The sequence below is a fragment of the Corythoichthys intestinalis genome, chromosome 1, assembly GCF_030265065.1.
Source record: "Corythoichthys intestinalis isolate RoL2023-P3 chromosome 1, ASM3026506v1, whole genome shotgun sequence".
Taxonomy (NCBI): Eukaryota; Metazoa; Chordata; class Actinopteri; order Syngnathiformes; family Syngnathidae; genus Corythoichthys; species Corythoichthys intestinalis.
The window spans coordinates 48,497,534-48,521,535 of record NC_080395.1 but is presented as its reverse complement, the minus strand read 5'-3'; the positions used below and the strand labels follow the sequence as shown (position 1 = coordinate 48,521,535).

The following is a 24,002-nucleotide window of genomic DNA, read 5'->3' as shown; positions in this document are numbered from 1 at the left end:
TGAAAGTCATACAAGAAAATCTTTAATGAAAACAGTGTGAAACACGAGAAACAAAGTGATCCGTTGTATCATGAATAGAAACAGCAATAAAAATAATTTAAATGGAGGATTTGAATCAAATTACTGAACAAAGGTCATATTTTTAACGAGACCAGGATATTTTTTTTCTTCTAAAACAGGGTCTTCATATGTCAGTGACAATGATCTCATCTTTGTACTCACGGGGTCCAAAATCCATTATCCTTAAATGTGTACTTTTATGAAAATTGTGGAATAATCCAAATATGTGTGGTATGTTGCAGTTCCGAGACATCTGAAAAACATGAGCGAATTAATTTAAAAAAAAAAAAAAAAAAAAAGTATAAATATAAAATATGCATTATAATTATATATCACACAGGTGGACATTAATCATTAGAAAGAACAAAGCCACACCAGAATGATTTATTTTGTGCCTGTACTGTATATGAATGGGAAAATAGTGAAACACTATTTTAAATTTTGAAAATAACTCCTCACGGCTACCAAAACAGCAAATTCACAACTTAAAGAAAATATAAACTTTATTTCAAATAGAAATCAGGCTGAAGCTGGCCTTCTGAAAAGTATTTTATCATGTGTTTGATGGATTTGAACAAGTTTTACTCTTTGAAATTTCATCCACCATTAAATACATGACCAGACAAGCATGAATTTTGAAGACCTTGGGGCTCAGTTTTCATGATCGGCATACCGACATATCCCGATTTCCTACACGCAAAATTCTCGCTGCATGTTTGCCAAGTATTGCTGATCTGTCTGTGCCATGATCGGATTTCTATAAAGGTTCCAACAGTAACGCCACCCACCTCAATCAGGGGTATCCAACTCCGGTCCTCGAGAGCCCCTATCTGGCTTGTTTTCAATGTCTCCCTCCTCCAACACACCTGACTCAAATATTCAGGATCGTTTTCAGGCTACTGCAGAGCTTGCGAATGAGATGATCATTTGATTCAGGTGTGTTAAAGGAGGGAGACATGGTAAACATGCTGAATAGGGGCTCTCGAGGACCGGATTTGGAGACCCCTGATGTATATTTATGCCAGTCATTAAAATAAAATCCCTTTAGAGACCAAAAAAAAAAAACACTGGCGATTGTGCTTGAAAAGTCAGATAGGCACAAAGTGGATATGACAAATACTTCACATAAAAAGGCACTATGTACCCAACAGAGTTCCAAATTGCAAATACAATATAACGTAGGGGTGTCCAAACTAGGGCCCACTTCCTTGTTTTTACTGGCCTGCAGCAAATCACGAAAATATATAATGAAAGTAGCTTGCACAAACTTCCTACCTTGGCTTGCATTTCCAAGCTTTAGATGGAGCTAGTCACTTAAAACAATGCCTCTCCATTAGTTCATGGGTCAAAACCTGACAACTTATAGAAATTCATGTAGGAAATTGCAGAACTTCAGTATTTAGTTTACATATCAAAAAAATAATCCATTGTGATAAATGCAGCTCTCTTGAATGTGTTTTTCGAGACGATTTTGCTGTCGCTGGACAGTTTCACTTTGTTCTGCAGTTTGTTTCAGCAGTGTAAATATAATATATTCCAATATCCTCTGTATTATTTTGTTGCAATTAGACCCTTCCTCATTCAACGCCAGTGAGAAGTTTAGACATCCAATCCATTTCAACGGGGAAGGTTGGCATTGAGTGATCATGTTTCACTGCCTTTGACACAGATAGACGTCCAATCCAATCTGACTGGGGGTCAGACCTCCCAATCAAAATGGATTGGACGTCTATTACCGTCAATAGCAGCAAATGAATTCACACTTTCAAATAAATATTTTAAAAACCCCATATTTTTTTTTACCCGAGTACAATCATCTGTTTCTCAGATGAACGTGGAGGGATTTCAAATTTGCCCTGGCGTTTTCGGAAAGTGGTCCTCGGAGAAAAAAGTTTAGACACCTGGATGTAATGTAACCTGTTGATGGAAACTACTGTGTTGTCTGTTCATGCAGTTTTTTACAGTAGGTACAGAGGCAGATGTAATGAGCACTTGCATGTTCATGCTAATGTCTGTGCAGGATTGGCGTTTTGAGGCAAAGCTTGCTGCTCCCGGTCACGATGGGTATTTGGCTGTGCAAGTGGAACCGCACCAGGTGACCTACACTGAGGAAGACCTGGTCACTTGTCCGAACCTGCTTACGCACAAACAAGACAAATGTTGAGTTTAAAGTAGTAAGGCTTCTCATTAGAGTTTGTGTGTTATATTGTTGACACTAACCTGGCCATGTGGATCGATCAGCAGTAGATGTCGCACTGTGGTTCCATCCATCCCGCTGAGCACATACTGACCGCGGGCGGAGCTGCTCTCTCGGACCAGGAAGTCTCCGTTATGCGTGAGAAGTGATTCGGCTCGTTCTCTTTCTAACCTGAGCAAAGGATTGCACTGTTAGCTTGGTTAAGCCTTGTAACCATTTTTTGGATATACTTTTTGGACAATAAGACACTCTTTGCCGCACCCTCCACCCTCCTTCACACACTCACACACACTTAAATAAAAATGATCAATTACCGAACTTATTTATAATAAGTCGCAGGGATAATCACACTCAAAACATGTAGCAGGCATTAAAGGTACTACAGTATATGGAATTTTGTTGTGTTAATGTAAAATACTTTTCTGTTCCATGGTTGCTCCCATAATGTCCTGATGAGTACACAGACCTTTACACAGATTTTAACTGAGACAGTCCCTTCACTACAGAGACTCTGGGCGAATACACTGCTGTGCACGTTCACGCGCGTCACCGCAGCAGCCACCCAGTCTCCGCTTGGCAAAAACACTGCACACACGAGCTGGTAACTGTCCAAAATTTACCATGGATTCTGTAGGCAACAGCACAGCCCCAACTCCAGCTCACTCCAAGCTTAATGCTCGTGCTTATACAAGCGTGCACACCATGCACAAGTTTAGCACAGAAGGCGTAGTTACGCTTTAGGCCGTTGGCAGTTGTTGGTAAAAAAAAAAACTCGGTACTTGAAATCCATCTTAAGGTCCATGAATTGGGACACTAGAGCCCCTTTCAGACATACGGTGCACTCCGGTTAAATATCGGGATTTAAACGGGTAGCCCATGTCTGAAAAAAATTTCCTAGGTTGACAGACACAGAGATGAGACGGACATTAACCGGGTCGCGTCCTCGTGAAATGTCCGAGACTCACCAGGGACGCAGCATGTGTGAAAGCAGCTGTTTAATTCCCGGGTCACAGCCAAAGGCTAGTGACATAAATATTATGGCGGGCTGATCTTCATTTTCTTTTTTTTTCTTAGTAAAACGAAAGAGGTAAAAAAAAACATCGCAACTGTCAACATGGCAAAATTGAAAGATAGCAAAATTAAACTGGAAACACATTAAAATTAAATTGCTAGTGGATCTATTTCTTAGAACCACTAGAAAGAGACAGTCCATCGTCCATCTTTGGAAATGTGTGGTTTATTTTATTGCCGATGCCGACCAGAAATGAAGTAATGTCTGGGTTATAAAATCCCGCCCTTCACACATAGTTGCCAACACGGGACAAGTCTGAAAGTGTCCAACCCGGTAATTCCGAGTACATCTCCACATGTCTGATAGCCATGACATGGGAAAATCCCGTGTCACCTCACACCGGAATTTAGCGGGATGAAAGGGGCTTAGTAAACACAGCTATAGTAGGATAAAATGGAATAATTTTATTCAACAGTCTGTTAAATTAGGAATGAATGCAATGATGCCCTACCTGCCATGAAACCAAGCTTCTTCATGGATCAGGTCACGTCTTTCACAAGCAGAATACTGATTGCACCTTGTTTCACAATCCAGTGGGTCTAGGGCAGAAAGTAGAAGGAAATACACAACAATTAGTGGGGGAAAGTTTTGAGGTACAAACAATAGTGTTTTTAGGGTTTCTTGGGGCTCAATGCAAGACATCTCTCTGGCCCCGCACCCCTCTTTTGCACGCCTTAAAACTTTTGTTTTTGCACACATAAAATACACAATAAATACGTGGCAGACGACATATATAAATAATTTTAATCAACAAAACATTTAATAGTATAAATACAGTGACCTCCATAATTATTGGCACCCCTGGTTAAGATGTGTTTTTTAGCTTCTAATATTTTTTTTAATTCAAATAATATGGGACCTTAATGGGAAAAAGAGAGAAAAATCCGACCTTCAATACAAGTGCATTTATTCAGTGGGGAAAAAATCCCACATAAACAAAATAATTATTTGACACAAATATTGTGTGTCACAATTATTAGCACCCCTGGTGGTAATACTTTGTACAACCCCCTTTTGCCAACAAAAAGAGGGCTGGGGACTGAGATGGCCATGGGAGGAGCTTGATTTTGTGTCTGGTGAACCATTTCTGTGTAGATTTGGCCATATGTTTAGAGTCATTGTCTTGCTGAAAGACCCAGTGACGACCCATCTTCAGCTTTCGGGCAGAGGGCAACAGATTTTGATTTAAAATGTCCTGGTATTTTAAAGCATTCATGATACCATGCACCCTAACAGGTTCCCAGGGCCTTTGGAAGTGAAACAGCCCCACAGCATCACTGACCCACCCCCATACTTCACAGTGGGTATGAGGTGCTTTTCAGCATGCGCATCTTTCGGGGCACGCTAGACCCACTTACAGTGTTTGTTGCCAAAAAGGTCAATCTTGGTCACATCTGACCAAAGCACATGGTCCCAGTTGATGCCTGGCACCGTATGGGGGTGGGCTCAGTGATGCTGTGGGGCTGTTTCAAATAAAATTACATAGTTAAGTTTCACTTTTCACGAAATACGCGGGGTCCATTAACAGCGTCACGTGGAGGTTGCTAAGGCAGATGGGGTGGAGTACCAAAGGGGGGTTTGTTACTCATTTCAAATGGCCACTTCTTGTAATTTCTGGTGAGTACATTTTGACAGCCCTCGGGGGCCCCTTTACTGTATTGGTCAAGCAGCTGCCTGGCTTGCCTGTCCACTAGCCCCACCTCTGGGTACAAAATATTCTGTTGCTGAACTTTAGATATTTAGTAGCTGCCCTTTAATTCATTCACTCAGTGCCAATTCAGAGTAGCCTGCCCATGACTGACAGCCATTTTAGAAGACTGACACTTTTTAAATACAGTACCACATATTATTGTTTCATGATTACTGTACAGCGAATCCATCAAATAACAGAAGAGACTCTCTTTTTTCACCAGGTTAAAAACATTTGAGAACTGATTACTAACATGAGTAGGTTTGATCAAAATGCAGATGTTTCTCCCAGAAATGCCTCATGTACCATTTCTCCAGAGGCACTCTACAGGCTCCAGATTCGGTATCAGCAAAGTGCTGGGGGCACATCATACCGCTCAATAAATGTTTGACAATATTACTTTTTCAACAAATACCTGACTAATACAACCATACCAAAACATGTAAAAGAGCCCATTAGCATTTTTTTCTTCTACTGTCTTGTATTGGCAATTAACATTTTAAAAATCCTACGATAACAATACAGAATGAAATCAAAATTATGACAGTCTGAATAGACTGAAAGCAATATTTCTCAGGAGGTCCATATACTGTATCTGGATTTCAAAGGTGTACCTGTTGATTGCTCATCTGTTTCCTGTGCTATCGAACAATTCTCATACAGTGAAACTGCTGCAGAGGACCCAACCTGAAACAACAATATGAAAGTTACAAAAATACACAGTAAAAAGACATTTCTTAAAATTCAGTGCCATGTTGTGGAGATATTTTGAGTTTTAGGACATCACATAGTTTTCCTTAACACTTTCATGCAATAAACTATGTTTTTTCTTTCTTTCTTCCTTTTTTTTTATTATTCTCAACCCTTACAGGGCACTCATTTAACTCATTGGCTGTCATTTACGGCACCAGACGTCCAATCTATTTTGACTGGAAGGGGCGAATATTGTATAATCAGTATGACCTGATGTAAAGTAATCTAATATACAGTATATATATATATATATATATATATGTATATATATATATATGTATATATATATATATATATATATATACACATATATATATAAATTGTTCCGATCATGTTTTTTTGCTCCCGATCCGATCCCGATCGCTTTAGTTTGAGTATCTGCCGATCCGATTGCTTTTTTTTTTGCTCCCGATTCAATTCCAATCATTTCCGATAATTTTTCCCGATCATATACATTTTGGCAATGCATTAAGAAAAAAATGAATAAAACTCGGACCAATTTATACATTCAACATACAGAACATAAGTACTGTATTTGTTTATTATGACAATAAATCCTCAAGATGGCATTTACATTATTAACATTCTTTCTGTGAGAGGGATCCACGGATAGAAAGACTTGTGACTTTGTATATTGTAACTAAATATTGCCATCTAGTGTATTTGTTGAGCTTTCAGTAAATGATACTGTAGCCATGCCCAAATGCATGATGGGAAGTGGAACCATGACTGTGCGTAGTGGTGCCAATTGATATATCTTCTCTGCATTGGGAAATAACATAAGGTGTTAAAAAAAAGATCAATTGCTACCTTGCTTCCCCACATTGCTTACCATGATATTTCTAATTGTAGGGAGAGGGATTGTAAGGCTTTAGCCAATTAAAAAAAGGTTCCAAAGGCTGCCAAAATTCACTCTACTCATTTTACGCTGCCTTTTATCTCTCTATATAGGTAAAAGGGCGCCATTACAGATTGAGCGCGACAATGCGTGAGAGGGTCGTGCAGCGCATGCATTAATTGCGTTAAATATTTCAACGTGATACTTTTTTTTTTTTAATTAATCACTGCCGTTATTGGGATCAATTTAATAAACCCTACCTTAAGCCTAAACGAAAGACTGGATGAGTGTAACATATTATGTCTGTAACGTTAAATACAATTAGAAAACGATTTAATAAATATATATATATATTAGAAATATATATATATATATATATATATATTAGAAATATATATATTAGAAATAGGCATGGCTGAGATTTTTTTGCCGATTCCGATACTTTGAAAATGACGTGATCGTACCCGATCGTTAGGGACATCTCTAATATACATCAATATATATATATATATATATATATATATATATATATATATATATATATATATATACACACACACATACATCTCTCTCTCTATATATATATATATATATATACACATCTATATACAGTATATGTATATACATCTATATATATGTATATATTAGTGATGCACGATAATGCATTTTTCTAGTCAAATATCTATTTGTCTATTTGTAATATCTATCAAATATCTAATCTAGTCAAATAAATTTCCACTTCTTCTTCTGAGTGTTGAGGACTAGTGAACAGATGAATGTGCCAGATTATTCCACTTACTTGAACTAAATATTGCCATTTGTTCTTATTAAGGCCAAACATCAAAAAAAAAAAAAAAGGTAATTTTTCACCTAAATCAAGAAAAAATTGCTTTCAAAGTTGGTTTTGAACCATACATCTTCTTGAATAAGGAACATTTCTGACAAGTTTTTTTTTTTATTTTTTTTTTTTAGGATTATGTATAATAATTTATTGCTTAAAATAAGGCTGTTAAACTTATTTTCAGCTGGCTATTTTTCTTCAAGAAATCTGAGTGAAATATACTTGAAGTGCTGGCAGTTAATTTCACTTATTTCCAATAGATTTACACTGAAAACAAGGGAATTTAACTAGTTTTAAGGAGTTGTGTTTTTGCTGTGTAGTAATGTTATACGTTAGGAATGGCTTACTTTTAAAGCCATTTTTGTGCAACTTAGGTATTTACTCTGTAAGTAATTGTTGCCAAAAGTTTACCATTGCACAATGTCAGACAATCTGTCTTTATTTAGACGTTGGATTTTACTACTTGTTCACATTTGATGTTGAAAAAAAGAGCAATGATATTTCTGCACAGTAATACTTTCTCTTGTGTATACTTTAAAATTTTAAATAAATCTTTTAATAAAATTATAGGCTTGACATTATCGGTTGATTTTTTTTTTTTTTTTTAAATCTGTATTATCTGTGTGACGTCATAATTGGCATTATCGGCCAATTATTATCGGTAACCGATATTATCGTGTATCTTTAATATATATATATATATATATATATATACAAATCTGCAAAGCACTCCATGTTGCAAATGATCAGTCTAATAGAATGTAATGTACTGTACTAATTTGAATGTATCTCATCTGCTATTTACATTCCATTACATTTCTCCTGGAACTATTCATTTTGGAACGTATAAAAAACATTGTTTGAGACTTTACAGCATCTTCATTTTGTTACTTATTGCATTTTTTCTGACAGTATTTTTTTTTAATTGCTCCTGACAACTGTATTTATGTTTTCGCCAAATTTACTAGTTTGAGAATGCTGCTGTCTTGGCCAGCCTTCCCTTGACAAAGTGATCCTTATTTTATAACTGGAACAACCAGGTTTAATAAGAGGCAAAAATAATAATAAAATCATAAATACATAAAGTGATAATAAGTATCATGATAGAAAATCTTTCCATTACAGTTTGTTTCTCTATGCAAAATTTATTTAATCATCAACAGAGAAAATACAATAGTCTACATTCCCAAATAAAATTAGTAGTCAATTATAAACTTGTGTCTGAAATTTAACCGGTGTCACAAGTCTTCTTCTTATTGAAGAATGACTTGATTTGGTCAACAACTTTATCCGTTCATCCATTTTGAATACCAATTGTCCTCGTAATAGGGGCGAACGGACATTGTTGTTATTTTAACTACTCAATGGGAAATTCACTGATTCAAATTTAGTTTGGCAGCTCTTTTGGTCCAGCTTTACCCATACCTTCTCTACAGTCGTGACCCGCGTGTCCTCAAATCCCTTCTTCGGAGTCACATTGTAGTAGTGATAACGCTCACTGGTAACATCCCGATTATTCTCTTGGGCAGCTTTCTGCTCTGTTAACGTCTCCTCTCGGCTCCATGCGCAGCAGATTCTGTCAGCTGATCTACACGCAGAAGATGAATTATGATTTGAATTTCTAGAGAATTCGCAGGGGCAAATGCCATTTGAAAAGATCAAGTTTATTTAACTCGGTTACATAATAAATCAAGTATTCATTGCTTAATCTAATGACCACTACCCGTGGGTTCGTTCCTCATTTCGTTTTCCTAGAAGTCATATTTGACTAATTGGCAATGGCATAGTCTTCACCACTGGGATTGATATAATCCAATTGAAAAATCAAGCAACAACAACAAAAAAAACCAGCACAAACAACATTTGTCACCGTGCAGACCTGAGGTCAGCGCAGACGAGCGACGGCATGTGACATAGAAGCTGGGTGAAGCGAGACTCGAAGGCCCAACCGATGCTACGGATGACTTCGGCTGCTCGGCCTTGAGGGCACTCGAGAATATGACATGCTGACACATACACAAACAAATGGTAAGAGCAGTATTGTAATCTGAGGAGGGGGAAAAAGCAAGAATCCACTTTACCTCTTTGATTGACTTGATCTTTGGCTACATATGCAATGTAATTTTCCATGTCCTGAAAGCACATGAATGTATCATTATACGTAGTTTACGCATCAAAATGTTTGTTAACATTTTTCTCTGTGTAAACATTGTTTCTTCTGCACCTGCTTATTTGTTTCTATAAGACTGCTTTAACTATAAATCAATCAGCAGGCAGGTGCTTAAAGCAACATTAAAACAATACGCAAGCAAACGAAGAATTTGGTTATTGCGCAGAATTGGAGCCACAGGGCATGCTGCTGCTGACGTGCTGTTTTGATATACGTGCCCAACAATTGGCCTACAGTGCACGAAACTTGGACTGAACTTTCTAATTTGTGCCATTTGGGAATATGATGTTGCCTCGGAAGGAACCAGATAGATGCTACAGGATAGAAGATAGATTTAATAAACACATTTTATCCAATTCAAAAAAAAAATGACTTTGATGAATTAAAAAATATGCATAAGAATCTGAAAAGGTATGTAAAAATATGCCTCGACATGAAATCCGTCAATGGTGAAAAAATGCCAGGGACCACCTCAAGTACCGGAACTTGGAGTTCTAGGCCTACAAAATGACCATTTATAGAAGAAAGAGATGCTCTTTATGCGATTTTCTTTTTTCAAATCAAACCTTATAGGTTTTTACCTCTGTACCAGTAATTTTTTTCCCCGACCGTTTTGTATTGAACTGGATTAATTACAATTTTCCAGTTCAATTCCAGTTCCATTTCAATTTGTGTTTGCACTAACTCCTCAGGTTATGGTGCCTCATAAAAGCAAGCCACTGAACATTGAATTAAAAGTACGTGGTGTTCGCCACATGTGAAAATACAAACATACTTGGTCTCCCCCTGAGGCGAATGATATTGCCTGGATGGAGTGTTGAGTGATTTTCTAGGACAGAGAGAAGAAAGGACTGTTTCTATGACCCAACTCATCAGATCAGAACACGTGAGGTTTGAGGGCTCACCTGCGAGGAGGCCGCCAGCAGAGTCAGCGTGTCTGCTGACACGCTGAGGATGACCCGCCTGCCCGAAAACTGCAGGTTGTTCCTACCCAGAACACATGACAGCTGCTTGTGTTCAGGCTGAAAACAGCACAGAACAATAGCTTGTTTTGTATATTACATGAGCGTATTTCAGTGTGACGTGGGTAATGCGTGGGTGCCTTACACTCTTTGTTTTCGATGCGTTTTTATCCGTCGTCCTCTTGCACAGTCTGTTGATGGCCTCTCTGCATGACACGTACACACAAAATAAGCTTTTCTTTGAAGACAGATTTAAAAAAAAAAAAAAAAAAGTCATAAAAATATCAACACATTACTGTAAATGTAACATCTTGGGTTTTGGTACAAGTCGCCAAGTTGAGAGTAACTCCTTTTATCTTTTCCTTGAAGTGCAGTAAAATATCAGAAATCATGAGTGTTGTTGCCATGGAGCCAGTAAACAGTCAAAATCCAGTTAAAGCGTCATTTCATAACAGTACACTTTTAAGTTTCGTATGTCTATCGAAATTGGTATCGCATTGGCTGCAATTAACGGCAATAGACGTCCAATCCATTTGGACTGAGAGGGCAAGCAGTTATCATTTTCAGTGACACTGACACACGATCGTTCATTGCCAGATCTATCAGTTCAAGTGGATTGGACATCTATCAACTTCAATGGCAGAAATTGAGTAGAATATTCAGCTTCTCACAAGTAGCTAACGTGGTTCCAAGCTCCACCTTTCTGTGCTTAGAAATTCAATTGATGTTTACACAGTCATGAGCCTGTGAAAGTAACTCAATAAGATAATCATATTATACTGTAATATGGCACAGAGGAGCACCATCTTGCTTTCACTGCTAATATACGTGCTTTATGATATTGGCATTTCTCTTCTTCCGGTATGCATTTTAATTTATTTAACGAGACAATATGAAATAATTGTATGTTCAAAAAGTAGCTTTGAGACTCCAAAAATGGTACTTTTGTCTGGAATTAGGAGAAATGGATCTGTGTGGTTACCAGGTCACTTTTTGTTTTCCAGTATTATTTTTGCTTCCATGATTCTTTTTTTTTTTAATTCTACAATTCCAATTTTTGCTTTACGTACATTACCGTATTGGCCCGAATAGAAGACAGCCCTGATTATAAGACGACCTCGTCTTTTTGAAGACTCAAGTTTGAAAAAAAGACTTTTTGAACACCAAATTAATTTTTATACAGAAATTACAGTACATCTGAAACATTATAACAATATATTTGAGAGAAAAAGCATGTTATTTTGCCTCATTCAAATCTTAATATCTGAACATTTAAATATGTAAACTAAAGTGCAATCACATTCGTAAATGAATGGCTTCTTGTTTTTGAAATGTATATAAACCAATCTATTGTGATAAAACAACAAAATTGCAATAACTGCATTAACCATCAAAGTGAAGTCATACTGTAACTGTAGTCTTGAAACAAATTTGAATAAGGAAAAACATTGCAATAAAATAATGAAAACTGGTTAAACTTTAGAGTAGCTGAGATCTGTCATGACAGAACATCGCTTCAATGATATCTGGTGTCATCTAGCGTCGTGAATGGGTATAATTTCTAGACCGCAAATATAAGATGAATAAATTATTTTTTTAATGCACATTTTCAGCAAATAATAATTTCTATCCATTTCAGTGAATATAAAGTGTACTATACTGTCACGACTGGGTGAGGGTTATTGTATATTGTTATCTTTTCCTGTTTTATTTTGAAGCCTCACCCTCCTGTTTCCTCCTGTTATTAGGCTTTTATTAATATTAATTTCGAGTGGTGATGTCACTCGTAGTTTTTCCTTAGAGTGTAAGGAATTAATTAAATTCGCCGCGGGAGCTGGGCTAAGGCATAGCCTAGCTCCCGCGGCTAATGGAGGGTACCGAATAGCAGATGGGTGTCCCAACAACTAACACAAACATAGCACAAACAAATTCGGGTCTCTTTTGCTGTAAATGGAGGGCTTGAGATATAAATTTGGAGTGATTACATCACTCTCAGCCCCTCATTCGTTTGTGCTACGTTCATGCTAGTTGTTTGGACACCCCTCTGTTGTTGAGCGATTCGGTACGCTCCATTAGCCGCGGGAGCTAGGCTACGGAAAAGCTAAGAGTGACGTCACGACTGGAAATTAATCTCTCAATCAAAGCATAATATCTACTAAACCGTTCCAGCACAAACGATTAACACAATTTTTAATTAAAATGGGGAGCTAGCTGACCTCAGATTTACCTATAAAAGGATTGTAAATATCTCTAAAATGACAGCAACACACGCACAAACGATTCATTTTTATATAAATTTGCATCTGATGGGGGGGGGGGGGGGGGTGACTTCGTGAAGGTCCGTAGAGACAGTCACCACATATAGCAATATTCAAAGTGTGAATGTGTGAGCAAATTTCTGTAACGTTTTCAAACTCTGCACATGTGTGGAAATGATGAGTTGAGGTTACGCAGTAGCAGGAGGTGGGCGGGAGTTGTAGTTCTCATGTCTACTTCCGTGAAATGTAGTTTATTTCCAGGTCTTCCTCTTGGAGTCGCGCTGTGGCTTCTTGCTGCTGTGCTGTAGCTATTTGCTGCCGTGTTGTGGCTTCTTGCTGTTGTGCTGTGGCTATTTGCTATCGTGGTGTGGCTATTTGCATACCTGTCAAGTTGTACGGTTTCGGCGTAATTTGTACAAGTGAGTACAGATTTTTAAATGAGTACGCCGTACGTTCAAAATCTGTACGTTTTTCTTGCATTACGTTTTTTTTTTCTCCGTTCGGATTTTGTCACCGTTTCGACAACGAGACAATGTGCGTTACTATGCGTTACTACGTTGGTTGACTGACGCGAGAAAAGTCAGAGACACGGAGAGGGAAGAGTGTTTGTTGTGACGCTGTAGCAAGCACGATGCAAGGCTAGGTGGCTCCAATATTTCCTGACTGTAGCCACAGCCTACAATCTACGCCTAGATATAACATGCATATAGAACTACCCGTACATGCGAAATGACAGACTCGGCGGCGTTAGTAAACAGCCGCCATTTTAAAGCAGTAGACTTCTCAGAAAGGCTCTGTTGTAGTGAACCTTCCTAGCGAACCTAAGTAACGTTTTATGTAAAATACTCCTAAATTGGCAAAATCTTGACTTCAATCTTTAAATGATGAAACTGTTTTAAAACTTTCACATGTCGAAAGTAGACCTGTAGCCAAGTAGAAAATAAACTGCTGTATTTTAAGCCAAAAGAACAGTTGTGTTTGATAGAACAATATGTGTATATTCTGCCATAGCAGTTTCATGGCGCATTAAGCCCCCAAACTATTTTCAATTTGACCGTGTTACCCTGGAGACCCCTGTTTACAGAGACTGCGCAACCGCTTTTGTTCAAACCTGTCAAGTTGTACGGTTTCGGACTGATTTTTAAATGTGTGAGCCGGACGTTCAAAATCTGTACATTTTTCGTGCATTACCTTTTTTTTTTCTCCGTTCTGATTTTGTCACCGTTTCGGCAATGAGACAATGCACCGAATAGTCTGTAGCCGTTTGCTCGCGAGAATTGTGCTTTGAGCTTAACATCTGCTTCTATCTCCATTCGGGAGTGTCGTGAACCTTTTGCAAACGTGATGCTAGGCTAGGTGGCTCCAATATTTCCTGACTGTGGCCGACAGCCTACAATCTACGCCCACTTGATCCTACGCTAGATATCACATCCATATACTGTAGAACTAGATGTGAAATAACAGACTTGGCGGTGTTAGTAAACAGCCGCCATCTTAAAGCAGTAGACTTCTCAGAAAGGCTCTGTTGTAGTGAACCTTCCTAGCGAACCTAAGTAACTTTTTATCGAAAATATTCCTAATTCGGCAAAATCTTGACTTGAATCTATCTTTAAATTATGAAACACTTCTAAAACTTTCACATGTCGAAAGTAGACAGACGGTAACTAATGCAAAAACGGGAGCGATTTTAACAATTTTAACGGTTGATTCACAACATTAAATGACTCCCAAACATTGCAAAAGTTACTATGATTTTTTTTTTTTTTTTAAATTAAAAAAAAAAAAAAACATGAAAGAAAACACCAGTTACTTTGCCAAGTAACTAATTACTCTTACATTCAGCTAATTGTGTTACTAACTCAATTACTTTTTGGGAGAAGTAATTTGTAACTGTTAATTACTTTTTTTAAAGTAAGATTGACAACACTGGTCATAAAGATGCAGTCTGCAGAATGAAAAGCTATGCTGCGAGTGCCTGTGACGAAAGCGGAGATTATATTCTGCCAATTTGCTGCTGAACACAATTTGCCTGCAACTATTGCTGATCACTTCTCAGAATTAGTAAAAGAAATTTTCCCTGACTCAAAGATTGCATCGGTAAGTTGACTTTATCAATTGACCTTTTTAATTTATAATCAGACACACTAACAAACTACCCCCAAATCAAACTGAATTGCGAGCTGAAGTGGAGCCATCAAAAGACATGATAGAAATTGCCAAAAGTGCTGCATACAATTATAACAAAAGTCGTGATTAAATTTTAGCAATCATGATGTAGCTGAAGATATTGATTGTTCTTTGATTGCACCAGGTTATATGTTACAATATTACCAATAAATTCATATTATTTTAAAATTTGAGTTTTATTTTTGTTTCATAGTGCACGCTAAATAAAACGTTGTAATATTAGTCACCAATTTGTAAAGGCATCCGTCACTATTTGTAAGATTGCCAACCACTTCGGGTTGACAGTTATGTTTTCTTTCAACCCAGCCATAAAAAGAAGGTAAGTAATTATATCTATTATTCGAAATGTATCATTTTTAGCTTAGAATCATTAATTGATGTCTGATATTTAGTTTGAAAAAAAAAAAAAAAAAAAGACTGAAATTATTCACTCGCATATTTTAAACTTTTAAACAAATTACATCGCAATGACAAAAATAGTGTCTGTAAATAGGTCATGGATATCTGCCTCATAACTATTGCTAAATTGTATTTTTTTGTTACTGTCGCACTTTACCCGACGTTTTAGATGATAAATAATCAATCCAAACTAAGAAAATTTTAAGAAAAAAAAAAAAAAACGTTTAAAAAGCTAAATATTTGAAAAAGAAAATCTCGACCACTGCTTGATGTCTGCGATTTCTGCAATGCGAGCCTTGTTATATTACCGTGTTTCATCCATAAATCCCCCAAAAGTCCGGCTGTGGCCATTCACTGCTGTGTCTTGACACTCGGTGAGACATGCTACACGGAGTTTTTGGCTCGAAACAAGGTAAATACGCGATATCTCGTTAAAATCATGGTGTCTTTAATTATGCTCTCACCTCAAATGAGGGTTTAGGGGTTTCAAAAAGAAATTAAACGCCCTCCTGTTCAAAATTTTTCTTTCCCCAGAAAATTGAGATTTTAAGATTTCCAATGATGTATCACATATGTATATAGGCCAATTTTGAAATTTGGCCAAATTGGGGGTCTCAGAGCGGAACTTCACCGCTTGTTTTCCGCCTTATTTATCGTAAAAAAAAATTAAGTCCACCAAAACACTTGCCCCCCCCGACACCAGGAGGTGCTGCAGCACCCTCAGCACCCCACTTCCCACGCCACTGATAAAAACACACAAAAAGTCAATTTAACAAACTCTGTACATTCTCACAACGGTTTCAGACATGTTTTCCTACTCTTATATGACATCTGGCTTTCAGTAATCATATATTTGTTACTGATAAAGTGGAACCTAAATTAAAAAGTGCCCTGACCTAAGCATTTGTCGAGCCTTCGCTCGGCTGATTCTTTCTTGATTTGTGATGCAAAATGAAGCTCCACTGCCAAATGGCGACAGTAAACTTAATTAAAAGATGTTTGAAAAAAAATGATTGTTTTAAACATTTCATTGCTGTTTAAAGTTAACCAGAGAGAGAACTACATCTTCTATATTACATTAATTCATAATCTCCGATGAATAACATTTAGAAGACTTGAAACATAACTGTTTTGAGTTACAAGTGTGGGCATGAAATAAAGTCAAAACACCAATATATTTTAACTCATCGAATTCGGTAGATAAGCATAAGATTAGGGACTGATCGCTTTTTTATGAACAAATTTAACCATTAAACTAGGGTCAAATCATTTTTACCCCTACTGCATGCTTGTCATTATACGATCTGTGTCGAGAGTAATTCTTGGAAAAGCTTTTTTTCTCCTTGAACACAAGTTGCACATGATAGATTTAAGATATTCCTCTTCGTAATAAGTATATGTCAAATCATTAGGAGGAAATTCACCAAATTGGATTTTCCGGCCAATTGGTTGTGCAGTAATCTTGCAAACAGAGCTCGCTATGGTCATGTCAATTGAGGCATCCTGCGGGAGGACGTCACCATCAAATGCCGAGGAGAAAGCCACGGGCACTAGCAAACGTCACACATTCCATTTACTGTTCCCTTTCTTAGATGTTCTAATTCTGTATGTTGCAGTATCTGGGTGCGAACCTACCGTGTTACTAGCTTCCTTGTGTCAAAGTCAAGGACTCTCATGGGCTGGGTCACTTCCACGCTACCCATATACTGTGAGAGAAAAAAAAACAGAGAACTAAAGATTAATTTGATAAATTGGAGTGATTGAAACGACAGAAATAAACAAGATGTTGAATGTTTGTAAGTCAAGTCACTCGTATCTCAAGGCACCGCTGTAGCAAATATCCTCCCTCAAAAACAAACAAAAAAATACTTTCAAAATATATAAATTATTCTCATGTAAAAACTCAACTTTTTTTTACCAATCTAAAAATGGAGTTACGACCTTTCAGCAACATTGGATAATAATTATTGGAACCGCATTTTTAAAAATACATTTTCAGTGACTAAAAATAACAATCTGCAATTTATCCAGTTTAAAACATCTAATATCTACAAAATGGGGTTTTCCCGATCTGATAAACCTACAAACTGTAACGAAGATACTCCAGATACATATTTGCATGCTATTTGGGGATGTCTGAGGCCTGGTTGCAGGAAATTAAAAAAAAAACTGCAGGATTCCATTGTCTCCAAATCTTTGCTTGGCGATCTGAATCCGGTGAATCTCTCAAATACTGTAATCAAGCCCGTCCGCTACAGGCAATTTTCATGATAGCTAAAAAACAATATTGCTAAATAGGAAAAAGAAACAAAATGTTAACATGAGCCAATGGCTAAATTTAATCACAGAATATATGGATAACATTGGAAAAAAGGTGTGCAAAACAGACAAATAAATTGGACAACTACGAACAACAATGGGAAACATTTGCTCGAATACTGAACCTAGAATAATGATTCTCTCTTGCCTGTGAAGGAATGTCATAACAATACCAAAAATATATACATTGTGGCATCCTAGTACCACAGGGCTCGCCACAGGGGTCAGCACCATGGACGGTGACACCCCTCGGCGGTAACCACCACACATGCTGGCAATTGCCTCTTGAGGCAACACCTGATGAGGCAATTGCAATCAAGGCAATCCGATCCTGTGCTGCCCGCAGCGGCTTCTCGTTGCTCTCCTGCTTCCGTCTTCCCCTCTCTACTCTACCCGGGTATCCTTCTTGGGCCCCGGCACGGGTCGCTGGCTGAGTGCCAGTGGGTCGGCAGCGTGTCGCCCACTCTGGGTGGGGATTCTGTTCTTCGCAAGGGCCTAGCGGGCCCTTGTGGGTGCCGAGGTGTGCCGTGTTGTTTGGGAGGTTGTGGCACTGTTTGGTGGGCGTAGTTCCAGTGGCACGTCCCCTCTTCCTTTCCCTGAAGGCCGGTTAATGGAGGCATGGATGGTCCGGGGGACCACTCTGGGTCCCAGAGGGAAGGCGGTGGCCCCGTTGCCAGAAATTCAGGAGGAAGGATGGGCCGTGCTGACTCCACCCCCCGGTTGGCTGGGGAGGGGCCATAGCCCTGGGGCGGCTCCCGCGGAGCATTTCCACTTGTCTGCAGGACTATCACGTCTGAAGGGATTAACGCATGACTGAGTGCGATTAGACAGACTCAATACTTCGAAATAGTGGACATGTTGGCTGTGAGCCGGTAGTGTTAGCAAGATAGCATCAGCCAGCGTCTCACCGTGCTTTGAGGACGTCGTCAAAAAAGAACTAAGGTTCTTCACACTATTCGTTGGTAAAGGTTCAGTCCTCAAAACCAAATACGGATGATGCATTTTTAGCTATTTTTGGCCAATAGTTTTCGGCGCTGAATTTTCGGTCAAATCTCTAGTGTATATGTATACAGTGTATCACAAAAGTGAGGACACCCCTCGCATTTCTGCAGATATTTAAGTACATCTTTTCGTGGGACAACACTGACAAAATGACACTTTGGCAAAATGAAAAGTAGTCTGTGTGCAGCTTATATAATAGAGTTAATTTATTTTCCCCTCAAAATAACTCAAAATATAGTCATTAATAGCCAAACCCCTGGCAACAAAAATGAGTACACCCATTAGTAAATACATACATCCCTAAATGTCCAAATTGAGTACGGCTTGTCGTTTATATGTATATGTGAAATGCATACCTGAGCATCATGGTCGCGATGTGAACAAACACTAACTTAATGGGAGCCATGGCTCAAGTGCATTCGGGTGAGAATGTCACTCAGTGTGTATTTCTTGCTAAATACACACCATTCCGAAATTAAAAGAAAATAGCGTCCATCACTTTTCTGCTTTGAAACAGTATGATTATATGATAGATCAGCCTTTCTGTACAGGTTGTAGAAGACACCTACACAAGTGGAATCCTGATTACAGGTATTGTTAGAATAGGCAGTTTCCTGATTTAACACAAAGTCCAAAAGGCACTTTTGCCACTCAAGAAGCTGCCGGCAATGATTGAGGGAAGGAACAAAGCTGTCAACAATCAGAAGAAGGCAACATGCTAGCTTAATCACAGGCTGAAGCAATTTATAAACTCTTTTGGACAAGTGACTCCCAAGGTGCTACATAGGATAGGAAAATGACAGTGTTGGCCTGACTCAAAACAATTGTTATTTTCTTAGACAAATAAGCATTGAAAGGCTGATATGGCTCCAATTCTTCTGGATGTTATGAGGGACAAGGAACTCATATTTGTCCTGCCTGGAATGGCTGTACGCAAAAACGATAACCTGCCTCTTCCAAATGTACAAGTTTTTGAGTTTTGTTGCAGGCTTTAATTCAGTTACTCATGTGATAAGGTGTTTTACCTCATTCCAATGTGTCCAACAACCTATAACATCATTGTTTGTGAGTTGCCCCCACCTGCGTTTTCCTCTTTCATATCTAAGGAATCGAGGAGTCAATCAGGCAACCCAAAAGTTTTCCGCTGCCCTGTATCTGTCACTGTCTTTTTTTGTTTTCCTTGGGTCGGTTGGAATTGAAAAATGATTTCTTTGTATGTTTCTGACAAGTTGCACACACACACACACACACACACACACACACACACACACACACACACACACACACACACACACACACACACACACACACACACACACACACACACACACACACTCTCGTTTCAATCCACAAAAAGCTAATTCTCTCCGTTTTGGGGTGAGAAACGCCCATAATTGTAAAACTACTTGTTCTACAGCTGATTGCTAAAGATAAAAAAAAGGTGGAATCAAACACAAATTCTATGAACATGCAATAATAGAACAATATTCTGGAGGCTTTGAAAGATCAGTCAAAATGCTCTATAACAACTTCACATCAAGGATATCGAATACATATTCAGATACTAAAATTCAACGTGCTAATACGTAACTTGTGAGTGGAGGGAAGTGTCAAGGACATAAAAAGTATATGTATGCTTGTTTAGAGCTGAGAAGACCTACAGCTCATCACTTAGTTCTTGGTTGCCAGTTACTAACGTGCACACACACACACACACACACACACACACACACACGTGGACGCAGCAGAGATGTGACGACGAGCGCAGAGCCAGAGCATGAGTCACTACTGCCTACACAGGAAGCTGTCTGTGAGGAGGGCGTAAAAGTGTGTGTGAAGGAGTGAATGGAGACAAGAGTAGTGTGCACCTTGCACATACATTCAGGGACATAACACACCCCAAAATGAGTCTTAGTCTACCTTCATGTGGTGGTGGACCACTCTATGGACCAATGAAGAGCCCTGCTTGCATTGGTGTAGGATGCAGGAAGGACTGGCCTCTGTCCCGGGAAAACTGCACGTGCGATGGATGGTGATTGGTCTTTTGGGGGGATTGGTCACACCGAACTGCTCTCCTATCTCCGGGTGCCGATTGACGCTTTCGGACCTAAGCGACCCGCTCCCGCCGGATGGAGAATTGTCAAAATGAGAGTCAATGCGAATAGACCAATCGTCCAGAGAGGTTCTTGAATCATTGTGCAGACGGCTGTATTTAGTGCGCTTCAGCATGTCTTCACTGTGTAGAGAGATGGGTGTTCAAATACACGCGTACAAATAGAAGGTCCGACTTTTTCGAGCTTTACCTGCTTGGAGCTCTGCTGTGCAATTTCTTTGTAAAATCAGTCGATGGGACGCAAGTGTTAACTAGAAAAGTAGTCACATTTTGAATTTCTTGGGTTTAACTGAACATATTCAACAAAAGTGCCACATAAATTGTACTCACCAGACTCTAACTTGGGATATCCCATGCAGTTTAAGGTCCAGTTAGCCCAAAACTTGCAATTTTAAGTCATCTGTCCTTCCCTTGATAACTCTCCTCCGTTTCTGTTCTCCGTGCAGCTTTTGTGAATGAACTCCAAGCTCTCTGTTTGCGAATAGGAGTTGCTCTCTCTCTCCCTCTGTGTGTGGATCGAATCTGTGAATGGAGCAGATTGACAGGCAGCTTCCAGTTCCTCCTTCATCTCCACCCCTCCCTCACCTAAAGCTAGGAGCCAATCCTAGGAGAGCAGAGTGACTCATGCTGCACACAACACGAGCGTACACACACATAGCCATTCTGTTATGCCGAAGATGCCACTATGAGACTGCTTTTAAAGTTACTTGAAAGGCACGATGAAGAAAATTCTGTAAAATTAATTTTTAAAATGACGAAACTGCATGGAGAAAAGCACAGTAAATAACAAAAAAATGCAATAATGCATCTGGCGGAAAACAGAGACAAGACTGAAAAAGCAGTTTCGGGTCTTGCACCCCTCTTATAAATAAACTACTGTATTTTAAGCCAAAATAACTGTTGTGTTTGATAGAACAATAGGTCTATATGCTGACATAGCAGATTCATGGCGCATTAAGCCCCCGAACTATTTTGAATTTGTCCGTTTTACCCTGGTAACCCCCGTTTACAGATGTCGCGCAACAGCTTGTTTCATCCCAGGCATAAAACAAAGGTAATTCATTATATTTATTAATCAAAATGTCTGTCGCTTTTAGCTGAGAATCATTAAATGATGTCACATTTTCGTTAAAAAAAAAAAAAAAACGACTAAAAAAATATTCAGTAACATATTTTAAACTTTTAAACAAATTATGACAATGAAAAAAATGGCATCTGTAAAAATTTCACGGATATCTACCTCATAACTATCGCTTGATTGTATTTTTTTGTTACTGTCGCATTTTCTGCGATATGTTAGATGATAAATAATTGATCCAAACAACGTTTGAAAAAAAAAAAAACGTTTAAAAGGGTAAATATATGAAAAAGAAAATCTCTGCATCGCGACCCGTTGTATTATCATGCCTCACCCATAAAATCCCCCAAAAATCCAGCTGTGGCCATTCACAGCTGTGTCTTGACACTCAGTGGTACATGCTACATGGAGTTTTGGGATCAAAACAAAGTAAGTATGCGATAATATCTCGTTAAAGTTATGGCGTCTGTAATTCTGTTCTCGCGTGCTCTCACCTCCAGATAGGGTTTTTCTGTTTAAAAAATATATATTTTTATAAAAATGCCCTCCTGTTCAAAATTTTTCTTCGCCCACAAAATTGAGATTTTAAGCTTTCCAATGATGTATCACACATACATATCAGACAGTTTTGAAAGTTGGCTAAATTGGGGGTCTCAGAGCGGAACTTCAAGTCACCTGAGTGTTTTCAGCCATATATATATATATATACACACACACATATATATACACACTGTGTGTATATATATATATTTTTTAATTATTAAATTTATTAGGATCATGGAAGCTTCCACTTGGGGAAAATATATACATACAGTATATCCTGTATATACATAATATAATAATAAAAAGTAAAAGTCTCGCTTCTTGGTTAAATGCAAAAAAAAAAAAAAAAAAAAAAAAAAAAAACCCATGCAGTTAGCATTTTTTGTAAATATGTCGAAGTACAATGCTATTCTGTTAGTGAATGTAGCTAGCAGCCGCCTGATGTAAACAGAGCTTTTCCAGTGAAACTTCTTGTGAATCAATACTTAAATCACTGAATTCTTTATAAATATGGACGTAAAACAGTCTCGATACTTGGTTAAAAGCAAAAAAACCGGGCAGTTGGCAGTTATTTTACGTAAATATTGCTAGGTATAATGCCAATGCCGGGGCAGCTAATTTCTCTCATTTTTTTCAAAACGTTTCAAAATGCATGCATGGTACGAAAAATATAATAATTACCTTGAATTCTCGAACAAATCACTCCTGAAGCACTCCTTCTTGTTAGTATGCGGTCCAGCTTTTGTACTTTTTAAATGTAAATCTGGCTTTGTGGTCAAAAGCATGTGTGAGAGTTTCACTGCCACCGACTTCTAATAAATGGAGTGGAGTTACACAGCCCCCTACAGGCAGCCGGGGCGCAGTGAATGAAGGAGCTGATGTGTCAAGTATTGTGAAGTCTAGAACAAATTACAAAATATATATTTATATATACATACAAAGATCTGCGTCAATATTCAAAGAAAGAACCAGAAAATTAATTGACTGCTGTTTAATTAAAAAATGTACGGAATGAAAATAAGCGATAAAATTGACTGCAATACATACTTAACTAAAAATTTCCAAAATATTAGCTAAATGATGGATTGCAAGCAACTATCAGGGGCATACCGCCTAACCCTAACCTTACGTAAAGTAGTACAAGAGTGTGGTGGTTTTATTGCTTGTTCTTGTATTGCTGCCTCTAGTGCTCAGTTACGGTATAGTTGCACGGGGCTTATCGATTGCGACAGAGGCATAAAAACTACGGAGCCCCTAAGGCAGTGGTCTCCAAACTATTCCACATAGGGTGGGTGCAGGATTTCACTCCAACAAAACAAGACCACACCTTTTCACCAATCTGGTGTTTTATAAGTGTAATCAGTTGATTGAAGTCAGGTGCTGCTTGTTTTAGTAGAAACCACATTGGTTAAAAGGTCTGTGTTTGATTGGTATGAACAAAAACCAGGACCCACAGCGGCCCTCGAGGACCGGTTTGGAGACACCTGCCTCAAGGTGACATGGAAGAAAAAAAGAGGGGG

The 24,002-nt window shown here is 38.3% G+C and overlaps 1 protein-coding gene across 4 annotated transcripts; it reads right to left on the bottom strand.

The window, feature by feature from the left end:
• LOC130920910 (SHC-transforming protein 4-like) lies at positions 1-23,871 on the bottom strand. Of its 4 annotated transcripts, XM_057844452.1 has the most exons (16): positions 23,164-23,871; positions 21,192-21,383; positions 21,052-21,112; positions 20,669-20,984; positions 17,063-17,133; positions 10,729-10,789; positions 10,527-10,643; positions 10,397-10,450; positions 9,533-9,584; positions 9,331-9,457; positions 8,877-9,039; positions 5,634-5,706; positions 3,781-3,868; positions 2,281-2,428; positions 2,057-2,194; positions 1-313 (listed from the first exon to the last, which is right to left on the bottom strand). In XM_057844452.1, exons 2-15 carry the CDS (start codon positions 21,214-21,216, stop codon positions 2,066-2,068), a joined length of 1,485 nt encoding a protein of 494 aa, XP_057700435.1. In that variant the 5' UTR covers positions 21,217-21,383; positions 23,164-23,871; the 3' UTR covers positions 1-313; positions 2,057-2,065. The 4 variants fall into 4 exon arrangements, with proteins under 4 accessions (XP_057700435.1, XP_057700444.1, XP_057700451.1 ...); XM_057844461.1 differs by lacking the exon at positions 1-313 and having other exon boundaries at positions 1,070-2,194; positions 21,192-21,465; XM_057844468.1 differs by lacking the exon at positions 1-313 and having other exon boundaries at positions 1,070-2,194; positions 20,669-20,867.
• Positions 23,872-24,002: the final 131 nt, after the last annotated feature.

Bases quoted from the DNA above. Each gene is read 5' to 3' on its own strand.
- LOC130920910 (XM_057844452.1), bottom strand. From the start codon at position 21,216: ATGGGATATCCCAAGTTAGAGTCTG. The intron at 21,113-21,191 runs GTGAGTACAATT...CTACTTTTCTAG, and splicing joins ATATCCCAAGTTAGAGTCTG to TTAACACTTGCGTCCCATCG. The intron at 10,790-17,062 runs GTAGGTTCGCAC...CGTGTCATGCAG, and splicing joins ACAAGGAAGCTAGTAACACG to AGAGGCCATCAACAGACTGT.